Below are 14688 nucleotides of genomic sequence, written 5' to 3'. Positions count from 1 at the left end.
ATGAATGCCAAAACATAAAGGAACCAAAAGGGCTGAGAATTCAGTATTAACATACTAGTGAGGTACAGAAAAGCTCTGTAGTTAAATGACACCCAGAGTAGCTGCTAAATCACTTGGAGGCAAGAGAAACCCTCCCATCCTGCTTTGCAGCAGGGCGACTGTGGACCGGCGAATTTACCTCTCAGCGCCCGGAGTTCCTCATGAGTTAAAATCACCTATCCTCCTGGGGATTTGGTCATGATTAAATGAGATCATGTGTATACGTACATTCTCACAGAACCTGGCACAAAGTAGGGCCTGAACAGGCCAAAGCTGTGCACAGTGAGAGAAACACGCCAGGGATGCAGAGCCTATCGATAAACTAAAAATGGAAGTGTGGCGTGGAAGGTAGTGCCCTTGCACACAGGCATAGGAAACGTGTGGAGACCCAGAGCCACGTGGCTGCCACCTGCGCCTTTCCCAGGTCAGACCTGCTTCTTCCTCTGTGCCCAACACTGAAGGAGGGGCACCAAGAGACCACAAACACACCATCTGGGTGCAACCCATCAGGGTCACTGGCTTCATCTCGGACTATCAGAAATCTTCGGAATAAAGATGTTTAAAAACTAGCTTTGTTTCACTATTTGTTTTTACCTGATTGCTCTGTTTTCATTGTAGTTAGAGCAGGTGAGGTAAGTCTTAGGCTTCGCAGGGGCCTGACTGCTGGCCCTGGTGCAGAAATCCCTTCCAGAGCATTTTCTAAGCCACCTGGCCTCTGGACACTTCCAGTGATGATCCACTTGCTGCGAAACAGCGCAGTCCTTCAGGGTCAACAATCATTACCAGCATATTCTTCTTTCTACAGAGTCGAAATCTGCTCTAGCCCCTAGCCCAGACCATTTAACCACTGATCTAGTGGTAATTCTGGCTCCATCCACCCTCACCCCTAACATTTCAGAGAGGAATGGTTCTACTGTCTATAGAAAGTAGAAGTGCTGAAGTCACAGATGTGGAACTGACTTCTATTTTGAAAGCCACACCATGGAACAAACTTCTAGAATACATATTCTCTATCACCACTTTGCTACCGAAGGTTGTTTTGAGAAAATTCCAAATAATACCCTGCGGCAGGAAAAATCAAAGCACGTAGAAGAGCCTACACTGAATAGCGCGTGTGTTTCAGAAGAACAAACTAGGGGTGAAGCCTCTTAATTGTAAGAAATCACTGGTAACTTGTGCTGCCTGTCACACCGGAACACTGCCACCAGGTTCCCAGGTGGCACATCCCCATCCCATTCACAACAGAAGCACACTCAGGCAGGCACTGAATCACTGAACACGTATCTGTCTGTGTGTTTCCTACATGCTGGGCATCACACAAGATACTGCCCAGGATACAAAGTGGTAGGAGATAGGTCCCGATCAAAAGAAAATTAAGGTCTTCGTATCCAGAATGGCTTAAGCCTTTGGAAGGTCGGGTCGAATCATACCTGACTGATGGTCTTTTCCATTTGCACCAAGCCCAGGTTGGGAAGGGTGTTTTTTATAAAGTCAACTATGGTTTCTAGGTTTTCGTGTTGCAGAATCAAGGGCTTATGGCTTCCCAACAGACTTAATGCCACTTTAAATATGACCTCTGATCCCTGAAGAAAGATCATATCTGGGAAAACACAGAAATGCAGAAAGTTAAACCAGACCAGTTTCTGATGAACTAACATTGCATTTTCTTTTCCACACATCAGAGCAGGATGGTGGGAGATGTAAGTCCAAATTGCAAACTTTATTCCCTTCTTAAGTGCCTGATATTTCAGATAAGGTTGTCAAGACAATATTGCAAATAATAAAAGAAATATAAATAAACATACTGCTAAGATTTTGTCATAGGTTGATAAATCTTTTTTGTCGTTGTTCTAAAAATATATTAAATTCAAACATGCTTCAGAAGTTAAAGAGAAAAAAACCTTTTTATCACCCTGTTTTTCTAGAAATGCTCTGGATTTTAAAGGAGTTACTAACACATTTTTATGGGTACAACTGAAAGATTTTTAGATATAAAGCATCAGAAATGTAAAAAATGCTCCTCTTCCTTGTTTTGAAATAAGGAATTAAAAAAGCTCTAAAATCTATAAAATGTCTGCAGAGTTGCAAGAGTACGTTATTAAATATTTGCAATATGCTACATTTTGGCATCATAATGGAGTACAAACCATCTCTGTTCAGAGAAATTCAAAGAACTTTGCCAGAGTTGTTTTCTAGTTCTTGTCATAGCTTTTCCTTAGACCAGCTGGTGCATGTTAGCAAGGACTGTACATGGTACGAGGGAGGGCAAGTGGCCCGGGGACCTGGGCGAACCGCCAGCTCAGCCCTGGCGCCCCCTCCTCACGAGCTGAAGCCACCGGAGAAAGACTCAACGTGTTCTGAGAATGAAGCATAAAGCCCTACCAACAAACTATTTGGTGGCTACATTCAGGCAAGTTACCTAAGAACTGGAGTTAAAAATACAAGAAAAAAAAACTTTAATGACTAGAGCAAAATACTTAATTAGAGGCCAACTGTCAATATGGGGGGCAGGCAGTGCTGCAGGCTAATGGAAGAGACCAAGGAGTGGTCCATCTCCTCAAGTCAGGGAAGACGTTAGTGGGTGAGAGGAGTCCCCAGCCTCACTGGCCTCTCTAGGTGGTTCGGTGCGGTAACACATAAAAGCCAGTAAGAAACAGGAAAGGCCAGAAGCCAGTGCACACGTAGGAAAGGTGTCTGAATCGGAGTGGTCTGGGCACAGCGCACCCCTAGGCGCCCGCAGACCACGTTAGGCCTGGAGATGCCCTGGGACCTTCACCAAGGCCTCAACTGCAGCAGCAGACCTGGTGCCAGGGTGTGCGCCACCTGCCGAGGCCCGAGGTCTCTCTCACAGGGCTCAGGGCCTCAGCTTCCACAGACATCACAAGTGCCCATGGCTCGGGCGGTCCCAGGGAGCTGGAAGGGACTGAGGGCTGCCTCCTCATCAGGGGTGGCTGTATATGCCGGGAAGATGAAGTAGAGAACTGATGGCACCTTTGAGATGTGAGCTTCTTAGGGGAAGTGTTATGTGTATCGAGACAGCCCTGTGGAAGAATATTCTTGTAAAATGTTGGCTTTCTAGAATACACCGTCTACCCATGTAATTCACCACTATAGAAAATAAAAATGATCTAAAAGAGCACTATAACTGAGATGTGTTTTTAAACAGAAATGACATTTCCCCCAAAACAAAACAAAGGTGAAGCTTCTGTGGTGTAGACAGTGACACTTCTCTTCAATATATCAACATTTATAGCTGAACAAAATCTGACGGCATCTATCAGAATACCAAGCCATTCTGTGCAAGGTCCTAGAAAAGGACTATACCACCGGACCAACTGCCACAGCTTAGTGTCTTCAGTCTCTGAGAGGCGTGTACCTTACAGTTAGATAGACTGCCTCATCTAAGCCAATTAAGATACATAATTTTCAGGGAAGTTTTATGAGCATAATCAAACATGCAATCAATATCAGCAATCTTTTTTTTAATGTTTGAGAGAGAGAAAGCGAGCAAGTGAGTGAGCACAGGCAGGGGAGGGGCAGAGAGGGAGAAAGAGAGAGAATCCCTAACAGGCTTTGCACTGTTAGCACAGAGCCCGATGTAAGGCTCCATCTCACAAGCCATGAGATAGTGACCTCAGCTAAAATCAAGAGTTAGTTTCTCAACCGGCTGAGCTGCCCAGGTGCCCCATATCTGTGATCTCTGAAGGCTGATGTCGAGTCTTCCAAATTTTATTCTGCTAGGATCTTGGTTTTTATAACAAATGTACTTAGCTGAGAGCTCCCTAGCATTATAAACTTAGACTTTTCTGGACTGTATGAAGAATACAAAAAAAGTTGGGAGAGGCATTTTTTAAAAACATTTTTAAATGTTTAATTTTGAGAGAGAGCAAGAGAGAGAGAGAATGAGAGGGGGAGGGGCAGAAAGAGGGGTGTCAGAGGATCTAAAGTGGGCTCTGTGCTGACAGCAGACAGGCTGACACAGGGCTGGAACTCACGATCATTGAGATCATGAAACACTGAACTAAAGTTAGATGTTCAGCTGACTGAGCCAAGCAGGCACCCCTAAATTAAGTAATTTTTAAGTAACAGTAAAGAATTACTTTAATTTTTGTTCATCTTCCAATCCTTACATATTTATATTCTGGAAATTTTTATTTTTATTATTTAAATATTTATTTATTTAAATATTTATTTATTTATTTAGAGAGTGACAGAGACACAGAGCAGGAGCAGAGGAGGGACAGAGAGGGAGACACAGAATCCAAAGCAGGCTCCAGGCTCTGAGCTGTCAGCATAGAGCCCAATGCAGGGCTGAAACTCATGAACTGTGAGATCATGACCTGGGCCAAAGTTGGACACTTAACCAAATGAGCCACCCAGGTGCCTCCATTCTGGGCATTTCAAACAAGAAACCAAAACCAATAATCTCCTTGAGAAGTGAGTTAATTTCCTACATGTGAAAATCACTCCACAAGAGAGTGAGCTGCAGGAGTGACCCCAGCAGCCCGGCTCACCGCTCACTGCCCTGCAGCCAACTTCCCTCCTCCCCTGTTTCAAGCTACCCAGAAACAGGCAAAGGGTGTTATCAGGCAGGAAGTAAAGGGAACCTGAAATTCAGCTGACTCTACCACTTTAGCAAGCATTTGCTGAGAACAACGCCAATAGCTACTTTGCAAATAGCTACTTTCCTTTGAAGACACTCTGCCAGCCCCATTACTGTGTTAACATGTATCGGAACCCCATTTGAAATTCCCCATGATATAAAGGTGCAGTTTCCTACAGGGGGAACCATTAACACAAAGCCTGTGGCCAGTAAGCCAACTTATGGTGCATTTATTTTCCAGCCACCTTTGTCTTTGTCAAGGGCAATCCCTCTCTCCCTGACCTTCCCCTGGGAGGCTGGAGTCCTCCTGGTACGAGAGCCCCACCTTCCTCCCAGGGCCGGGGATGGGGAATGAAGGATGATGGCAGACACAGCACAAGCAGATGTGACAAAAACTCCCTTCCCTAGCTCTGTATGTATTACGTTCCCTGGAGAGTCTTTTTTCCTGGACATTGAAATCATCTTGTTTTCCTAAGTCTATTTTAGTCTCAAAGTCTGCGTCCTTCCCTGTAGTACAGGTGGCTTCTGTGTTTTTTGCAAAAGCCTTCATTTTTACACCCCACGTCGTCCCTCATCTGCTTGGCAGCACCTCGCTTAGCAAACACCAGGAGCCGAGCACTGCGGCCACCACCTGCATCAGAAGCAAGTTGGCTCCTAGTTTTCAGGGTTTTTTTTGTTTTTGTTTTTTTATAAAGCTGGATGTGATTTGTAGGTGAACAGGGCAAACATCTTTCCCAAGACCCTTCTGGAAACACACAGGAGGAGGCTACTTTACCTTATGTGGCACCCAATCGGAAGACAGACATTCAGGAAGTGCGATTACCATGTGAAGGTCACTGGCTGGTGTGCCTCCAAGGAGCATATACTTAATTCAAAGTAACCTGTTAATTAATATACGAGCTGTGCTGTCCTACGCTGTCCACAAGCTGAGAATCCTGTACTTACATATGAACTGGTGAATAGTTGACAAAGGTCCATTTGTTTTTATGGTTTATTCAGGCCTAAAGGCTTACAATGAAATGGGCTTTGGGCCAAAAAAGACTAGAGCGTATGAATGGCAGGTTTGGGCAATTAAAACTAAGCTACCGAGCATCATGGAGCTAAACAAACACGGTTTGAGTCACCGATGCTAAATACAGAAGTGGTTTAAAAAAAAAACAAAAAACTTTCTATGGGACCTACTACTAATAAAATACTTTGGTTTTAAGTACTGATAAATGGATTGGAATAGGTTGTGCAAAACAAAACCAAAAACATTAACAGTTTTTGCAAAATGACATCACACAGTGCTGCCTTAAGTTCCTACTTCCTGCCTGCAATCTGAGGAGTCTCAGCCAGCTGGTCACATACCCGCTTCGTACAGCAGGGGTCTGGGGGCTCCCGGACTTACACACACTGGCATCTTTATGCATAATGTATAAGAGCCTCTAAGACTCACCACTGATTACGTACTATAAATACCCTGACTTTGATGGCTTTAGCTTCTAATTTATGAAGTCGTCAGAATGAGCTTTAGAGGTGCGAATATTGTCCGATGGGAGCGGCTGGTCTTCTGTCCTCATACCTACGCAGCCAGGGAAGACTTTCCCGGACAGAGTTCTATGGCCTTGGCTCCAGAACTATCTGCAAGGGGCGCGGAGAACTCAGCGCCGACACTCCCGTCCAAATCCCCTTGGGGAAACTGTTTCTCACAAATGGTATAATTCCGTGCCTGAGCTGTTTTCAAACCATTAACCTCAACTTCCCTCACTCCCCCACTCAGTCTTCACTCCTCTCCTGTTGGAAAAAATACAGTAAAAAATCAGGAGAAAAAGCAAAGTGCACTAATGATTTTCTTTTAATTTCCAGAGCAAGTAAAAAAAAAAAAATAAAAAAAAAATACACAGGCATTTTTGGCAAGAAAGACTGCAGCCTACAGCTAGAGATCTCATGGTTTCAGGGACTCTTGTTAGTAAACTAAGCAGACAATTCTGAGATGCTTTTTCTTTAATTGAGGCTTTTAATTATCTTTTTAAAATTTAGTATAAATAGTTCATGAAATCTCACTAATGAATTATTTAACCATGAGAGATTTTTTTTTTTTAGTATCTCTTTCTTTCCAATGATTATTTTTTTAAGGGGCAGAAAATAAGAATCGGTTTGGGGAGGGAACAGGTACTGAATATTTTCAGAACATGGATTCTTCTAATAAAGCCAAATGGGAAAGTCTTCAGAAGGCCTTGTGGATAGGAATGAGAATAAAAATCTAGTACCCTGGGGGGAAAGAGGAGCAAAGGCCAACTCAATGCCTTCCTATGTTAAAAAGCAAATTTCAGGTATCTAGAATTTGCATTTATAAGTTGTCTTTCCCAAGTATGCCAAAGGAGTGCTCTCTCAATGTTTCTGGACATCCCCTTTGAGATGGTCTCTAATTCTAGAAGTAAATCTGAAAAAGTATGATTACAGATCATAGAGATTACATATTTTTAAGCTATCAAGTGATCGAACATCAGTGATACTTTGTTTTTTTTTTATAATTTTTAAAAATGTTTATTTATTTTTGAGAGAGAGAGAGAAGGGGCAGAGAGAACAAGACAGAGGATCTAAAGTGGGCTCTGTGCGTACATAGCTGACAGCCTGATGTGGGGCTTGAACTCATGAACCATGAGATCATGGCCTGAGCTGAAATCCGATGCTTAACCGACTGAGCCACCCACGTGCCCCATCAGAGGCACTTTAAAAACCCTCAATGTGTGAGGATTATCAATTTTTTAATAAGTTTCACACTAAGAAGAAAATGAAAAAGAACCTGAATTGTCAAAATGGTTCTTTCACTCTGAAGCAGGGAAAACCCACGGTGTGAGAGCTGCCCGTGCTCCCAGGGGTAACTCGGCTCCTGAAGCCCACGTGGATGTGATCATTACCCTTGGCATCTGCAGGCTGCTTGGAGACTTTGCACGTGAATAACCGTGTAACTCTGACAGAGATGATCTCCTCAAAAAGTAAATCAGGAAAGTAGGAGACAGTTTGAAACGGGAACTGCCTGTTGGTCACAGTGGGGCACAGTCGTGGAAGGGGCTCTGCAGTCTGGGAAGATGAGGCGGGGGCCACAAGAGGGAGGGGCAGTGAGTCATCAGCGGGGAGGGGTCTTCCACAGTGAGTACGCAGAGAAAATGAAGAGCCAAGGGCAGGGAAGGAGAGAGACGGGAGGAAGAGATGCAAAGGGAACACAGAAAGACCAAGAGCCCAGAAGTCATGGTTGAAAGGTTTTAAGGAGCCATCAGTTAACAGGGCCGCAGGTCAGAGAGGCTGAGGAAGACGATTCATGAGAGACACTCGCCTAGGATACCAGCATGGGGCTCCCTGGCCACTCTTTCAAGACGTCTGCTCTGGGGACAGCCTGGCAGTGAGAGGAGCAGGTCTAAACCCCACTATGTTAAGTTTTAGAGGTGAAGCAGATCTTGAACTTCACAAGACCCAACACTGACTAGACTCAGAACGTCAAATCACCCCTGTTCTTGTAGAAGGTGCAGGTATGAAAGTGAGGAGACTCCCCACAGGACGAGACTAAACGTTTCCCATCTGACAGGAGCAGGGCGGTTCGTGCAAACAGATCACACGCACTTACCGAAGACTCTGGCTACAAATCCCAGAGGGAACTGGGAGGCAAACACGGTGAGAAACCAGGGGGCGGCATAGAGGCTGGGGCCGATCTCATGCTCCTCGAGGTGATTGTAGAGGTCTCTGTGGTAATCGTGAAGAAGCCTCGAGAGCTGGTACATCTGGATCTGTGGGGACACACACATGGGAGTCACAGTCAGATTCCTGCTACGTGTGTTCAGCTACTTATCCCACTCAGGCTGTGAGAGAATTATCACAGTGTTAAACATTCTGTTTGGATTGTGATAGCCACCGATCTCCACTACTCATTTATCCAACAGGCATGTCCTCCGTGCCCAGCGCATGCGGATCCTGGCCAGGTGTGGCCCAGCACAGGCTCCGCCCACCACTTCCTTTCTTTCAACCGTTCCCGGTGTTCCTTGGCTAAGAGAATCTAAACATCTGTCTGCTGGAAACACTTCACAAATTCTCTTATAAATACACATTCCTAGCAAAGTTCAAACCCAGGGGAATTTGAAATGGAAAGCCTGCCTCTCTGCTAAGAGCGAAGGGGGGCATATGCGGGTGCCGTGGAAGGGCTCTATTATACCCGCTTACATAGTAAATCCGCTCTCGACCTCCTGGCTTCTCAACAGGCAGGACAAGTGTGACTTCTGTAGGTTTATACCATAAGAAATATATACAGATCCTGTGCAAGTTAAAATAGGAAGACAGGTGTTTCTCTCAAGACGGAGAAAATAACTTTTCCAAAGGGGCCCCTCTTCAGAGGCTGCTATGGCTCTAACAGGAAGCTGGTGAAGGATCCGGGGGCTCAAAGGGGTTCCAGCTTCAGCCCAGGCTTCCGCAGTCCAATGGCTGAGCCCAAAGAAACCACCTGGAGAGGGTCAGAACCCCAGTGAGATGCTACAGGCTGGACACGTACTTTACAAACGGGCAAAAACAACGGTCTCCGGAGGCCCAGACAATGCAGCCCTCTTCAGGAGTAGCTGTGGCTTTTTTGGATTGAAAAGAATCTAGTCACTAAGGCCTGCAGCCCAAAGACGGTCATGTGCTATATATAAATTAACTTAGAGAGTCCGCTCTCTCACATGGCAGGCACACCTATATTAGAGCTAATGGGGAAAATGTAGAAAGCACCTGTTATCTGTGGGCAGTGTTATGTGGGTCCACATTTTCTTAGTGAAACAGCTTTTTTTATGGGGATTTTATGTTCATGTGGTTCGTATTCACAGGTGGAGGTGAAAGGATTTTTTTTTTAAAATATTTTATTTATTTCTGAGAGAGAGAGAGAGACAGTGTGAGCAGGGGAGGGTCAGAGAGAGGAAGACAGAATCTGAAGCAGGCTCCAGGCTTTGAGCTAGCTGTCAGCACAGAGCCTGACATGGGGCTTGAACCCACAAACCATGAGATCATGACCTGAGCCGAAGTCGGATGCTTAACCGACTGAGCCACCCAGGCGCCCCGGAGGTGAAAGGATTTTTAACCACCCAATTTGATGCTCTCAAAGAGTCCCTGGCTCTCATGTACTCTGTCTTTAAAAAATACTTCCCAAGGCCCTGAAATCTGAGTAACTTGCTGGTGAGTAAACAGGTGTGTGCATGCTCCAACGTTCCGGGGTCATCCCACAGCAGGGTCAGAGCTCCCCCCACCTCTGACTGGTGGCCGTGGCGGCGCTTAGCACACACCACAGGTTGGTTTCCTTTTGCTCTGACCTGCCACCTGCCATGTGTTCATTCAACAAATACAGACTGGGTGCCTTCTTCATCCCAGGCGCTGTTCCAGGAACTAGGGATGCAGCTCCGAGACAGGTAAGATCCCTCCCTTCTCACGAGAGGTGTTAAGAGAAGCCAACAGATAAACAGGCAGACAGGGCCGGGTTTAAGCCCCAACCCTGCCATTTGCTAGCTGGGTAACCTGAGCCTCAGTCTTTCCACCTATAAATTGGGCTAATTAATAGTGTCTCCCTGAGGGCTGCTGCAAGAAGGGCAATATGAAACACCGGGCAGGCGCAATGACTAGCACACGGGGAGTGCTCGGCAACGACAGCCACTCCAGTGTTAATGGACTGTGGGGAAAGTTCCTCACAGAGATCTGGAAAGGGATCGTAAACAGTTTTGGCATCTGTCTCCAGCAAACACATAAGGAGCGCTCTCTACCTGTAAAATAATCATGTCCGGCCGGTACTGTTTCCGCAGTCCCATTTCAAACATCAGGAACTTGAGCATGTGAAATGCCTCTTCCTCACCCATGTGGAGCAGCAAAATGCCCGCCACAAAGCTGAGACCCTGGCAGTACCCCACTTCCTGGTCGAGAAGCGAGTAGGCCTTCAGAATGTTGTACAGTGAGAGCTGGCCCGCCCCCAGCTGTGCAGAGAAGTACGGATGTGTTGGAAAGGTTCGCCCTGCAAAAACAACACATGTTAGTTACGATTAAAAAAGAAGAAAAGAAAAGAAAGGAAAAGAAAGGAAAAGAAAGGAAAAGAAAGGAAAAGAAAAGAAAAGAAAAGAAAAGAAAAGAAAAGAAAAGAAAAGAAAAGAAAAGAAAAGAAATCTTATTGAACCAGAAATCTGATGTGCTTCAGGTTAAAGAACGGATCTTTGGAAGCTGGACTAGCAATCAGCTCTGTCCCTGAGAAGAGGTGGCTGTTCTTAGAGTAACGTTAGCCCTTAAGAATCAGCAATGATCCCTGCCTGCATTGGCAGTGGTCCAGCGGCAGAAATGAGAACTACCTCTGGTCCTGTAATTACCCGGGATTTTGATCTACAACGAAGAGAAGACTGTCGATCCTCTGAACGCACCGCTGCTCTCGAGAGGAGGGGACAGCTGTGGTTTTTACCACCTTGCCCCAGCTCCCCTACCTGCGGCCACAGGGCTCGCCTTTCTCCAGACACCCCCTGGTGGGCGTTTCCCTGTGCTGCCTCCAAGTGCTTCCGTCACACGCGTATGTCGGTACTCTTAAACCATAGGCAGCACTCTGACGCAGACCGAGAAGAAGCAGGCATTTTCTTTTACACAAAACAGTTACTTTCCAGAAAGAAATTTAAAGAAAAACAGAAAAAGAAACAAAACAAAACCCCAAAAACCCTCAACATCCTGATTATTTTCATAAAAAAGCTGGTGTTCAGATAAGGGTTAAAGACTTCTTTTGTCCAATAGGCTTTCGTGGCTGATAGCTGTCAAGTACCACCTCACCTGCCTCCTTCTGGAATGTTCCTGATGGGGAAATGTGCTTCCAGGGAGAAAAGCACTTGATTGAGAGAGGAAATATCCAGAGTCAAGCTGAGGGCCAACCATGGACCCAGGTGAGAATTACAGCCTTGTCTGGGTCAGCAAAGGCAGAAGGTGCATCTGTTCAAGTTCATTGTTCACCTTAATTATTTATTCTCAGCAAAAGGAGGATGGTGCATTTGTGTGTTCTTCCTCAGGCTCATAAGAAAGCATTTAATTAATCCAGATTGGTTTATCTGAACTTGATTTAAGAGGATAGCAGCAGCCTAAATACTTTCCTGATCTCTGGTCCTGCAATCATTTAGTGCCTGCTCTATCTCTTCCCCCAACAAACTGTCCCCAAACGCACCCTGACCATATCACCCCCCACTGCCGGAAAGCAATCAACAGCCCCGGGTGCTCAAAGAACAAATTCTACAGCCCCAGCCCTGCACACCTCCTCACCCACTCTCCCCACCTCATCCTCTACTCCAGGGCATAGCAGGGGAGGGGTGAGGGGGGTGTTCGGAGGCTCGGCACCTCCGTGGGCTGTGTGCAGCAATGGAAGTGTGTGTATGAGAGTATGAGAGGGTGTACTATGCCTGTGCATTTTCCTAGGCTAAAGCACGTACCACCTAACTGTGGTGACAGCTACACAGTAACTGAAAATCCTCCTGCAGCCACTTTAAAAAGCGACAGGTAAAATTAATTTTAAGACCGTTTGTGGAACCTGACATAAACAAATGTTATTTCAACAGGTAATCAATACACAAATTATTGAGGCATCTTGCGTTCCTTTTTTTCATACTAAGCCTCTGAAACCCAGCACACTCCGTACTGACAGCACACCTCAGTTCGGAGCAGCCCTAGTTCAAGTGCTCAAGAACACATGTGCCCATTGTATTGACAGCATGAGTGCATCTCTTTCCCCTGATTCTCAAAGGAACCAGGGCAAAAACAGACAGGAAGCTCTTCACTCCATTCCCCCACCTGCTTCGAAGCAGATGGGGCTCCTCCCACCTCTGCGCATCTTGCACATGCCCCTGCCCCAGCCTGGCACGCACCCCTCCCTCCGACTTCCTCTGGGTCTCAAACGGGTACCGGTGGCGGAACCCACAGGCCTCCCGTGGCATGCAGGAATGCCGGCGGAGATCTGGTCACCTTTTAATCTGTCAATGCTGGCACTTCTGCTAGTTGGGATACCCTCTCGTATTGGATACTACCCCTCACAGAAACCAGAGCCAGCACTCAATGGCCCTGTTGGAGGAGGGGGCATTCTTAAACCTCCTTTTATTACTATAGTTGAACAGTGTTATGTTAGTTTCAGGTGTACAGATTTGACAATTCTATACCTACTCACCACGATAAGTGTAGCCACCGTATGATATTCTTACAGTACTGGCTACATTTCCTATGCTGTCCCTTTCATCTCTGTGACTTATTTTATAACTGGACATTTACACCTCCTCTTAATCCCCTTCACCTATTTCACCCACCCTGACACCCCTCCCCTCTAGCAAACTAGTTAGTTTCTCTGTATTTATAGCATAGAGCTATGGCATAGAGAAATACTAGTTTCTCTGTATTTATGAGTCAGTTTCTGATTTTTTTGTTTTTTAGATTCCATATATAAGTGAAAGCATGTGGTATTTGTCTTTCTCTGTCTTATTTCAGTTAACATTATACCCTCTAGGTCCGTCCATGTTGTAAATGGCAAGATCCTATTCTTTTTTATTACTGCACAACATTCCACTGTATGTATACCACATATGTATTCATTCATCTATTGATGGGGGACATTTCTCATTTTTCCTTGCAAACACTCCTACTAAGATGAGTCTGGAAAGCTGGGGAGGGACTTTTAGCAATCAGGGTATCAGCAATGACCAGATTTGGGGCAGGACATCCACAGGCATCGTGTCCTGTGTCATCACAATGGCTGTGCACTGAGAAGGGTCTCATGTTGGGTTTAAGGCTCTGCGGTCACACGGTCTTGATATTCTTAATAGTTTCTGAGCAAGGGATTCTGCACTTTCATTTTGCACCAGGCCTTGCAAACTATATGCCCCCAGGAAGCTTCCAGGGGTCGCTACAGCCACCTTCCCCACAGCTTTGCCACCAAACAATATGTTATGAGAAAGCAAACCTTAGGCCAAATTCTGCCAGACACATGAACTTTATAGACTGCCGCTGTGAAAAAAAGAACCACATGGGAACTTCTCATGCTCTGTCTTCAGGCCTCCAACAAGCACCTCGCAGCAAAGGTTCAGCTGGAGGAGGGTACCGTGCAGTCTGATGGCAGAGCCAGGCCACTATTGGTCTCACACTGACGCTCCATGGCGCGCAGGCCCCGTGGGCACTGGCCTCAAGTTCTGTTTCACAGTCCCTGGCGGCAAGGCCCAATCAACTTTCTGATCAGCTACAGATCTTGAATGTTATCCAATTTCACCATGAAAAACTTCCACGTCGCATCTCCTATGCTAAGAACAAGTCCCTCAGATGCACACTGGATAGCACTTGAAGTACATACGCAAACACCTCTGGACTGTGGGTCCCTGACTTAGGAAACTTCAAAAAGCCAGCCAAACTCTCTAGGTGGGGACGGGATTTATCTTACAAGACCATACATCACACTGATCATACTCCACGAAGCATTTTAGGCAAGTCACCACACAGACAGTAACAAACATTACTTGCATTTTATTCGTGGGAAAAACGGTGGTGGGTGAAGCCATCAGCCCTTCAGTAAAATCACCCAGCTATTAAGTCAACCCAGGATCTGAACTCTGGTCCCTAATTCTGGAGACGGAGTTCTCACGCTGTATATGTCAAAGAAACAGGTATGGGAGTCGGGGAAAAATAGGTATTACCACGCATGGTGTCCCCAGCTTGTACCATGAGTTGTCAGGAGAGCCAAGGTCCTGCCTTTCCTTTTCTTCTTGGAGACTTCGAGTCCTCTGCCCCCTCACCAAAGCCTTCCCCTGGGGAGTCCCGGCTCCTTGAACTCGGTCACTGTTTTCTGCTTTACCTCTCATTCAGTACTTTCACACAGTCTCCTGTGCCTGGCACCCCCACTATTTGTTCCAGCTGTGTGACCTTGGGCACTTGGCAGACTCCTGAGAGCCCCCATTTCTCACCCGGAAGGAGGGAGTACGACTGCACTCGCTGAGGCTGTTGGGATGATTAGGCATGAGAGAGTGTGCGTGCCTGCTGGGATGCCACACTCCGCTAGCACCGAA

At 46.1% G+C, this 14688-nt stretch overlaps 1 protein-coding gene across 5 annotated transcripts in view; it reads right to left on the bottom strand.

Annotated features, from left to right (window-relative positions):
* The window catches only part of TBC1D1 (TBC1 domain family member 1), a 218011-nt gene that overhangs the window by 9279 nt on the left and 194044 nt on the right, over window positions 1-14688 (bottom strand). For 4 of the 5 annotated variants that reach the window (XM_039227040.1, XM_039227042.1, XM_039227043.1 and 1 more), the window contains 3 exons: window positions 10399-10643; window positions 8250-8409; window positions 1470-1639 (listed from right to left, as the gene is read on the bottom strand). In XM_039227040.1, coding sequence (XP_039082971.1) covers window positions 1470-1639; window positions 8250-8409; window positions 10399-10643 — 575 coding nt within the window. Of the gene's footprint in view, window positions 1-633; window positions 783-1469; window positions 1640-8249; window positions 8410-10398; window positions 10644-14688 lie in introns of all 5 variants that reach the window. The other variant, XM_039227041.1, reaches the window with a different exon arrangement.

This window comes from Hyaena hyaena, unplaced genomic scaffold, assembly GCF_003009895.1.
Source record: "Hyaena hyaena isolate Hyena2069 unplaced genomic scaffold, ASM300989v1 scaffold_24, whole genome shotgun sequence".
Lineage (NCBI taxonomy): Eukaryota > Metazoa > Chordata > Mammalia > Carnivora > Hyaenidae > Hyaena > Hyaena hyaena.
This window is presented reverse-complemented; position numbering and strand designations above follow the sequence as displayed.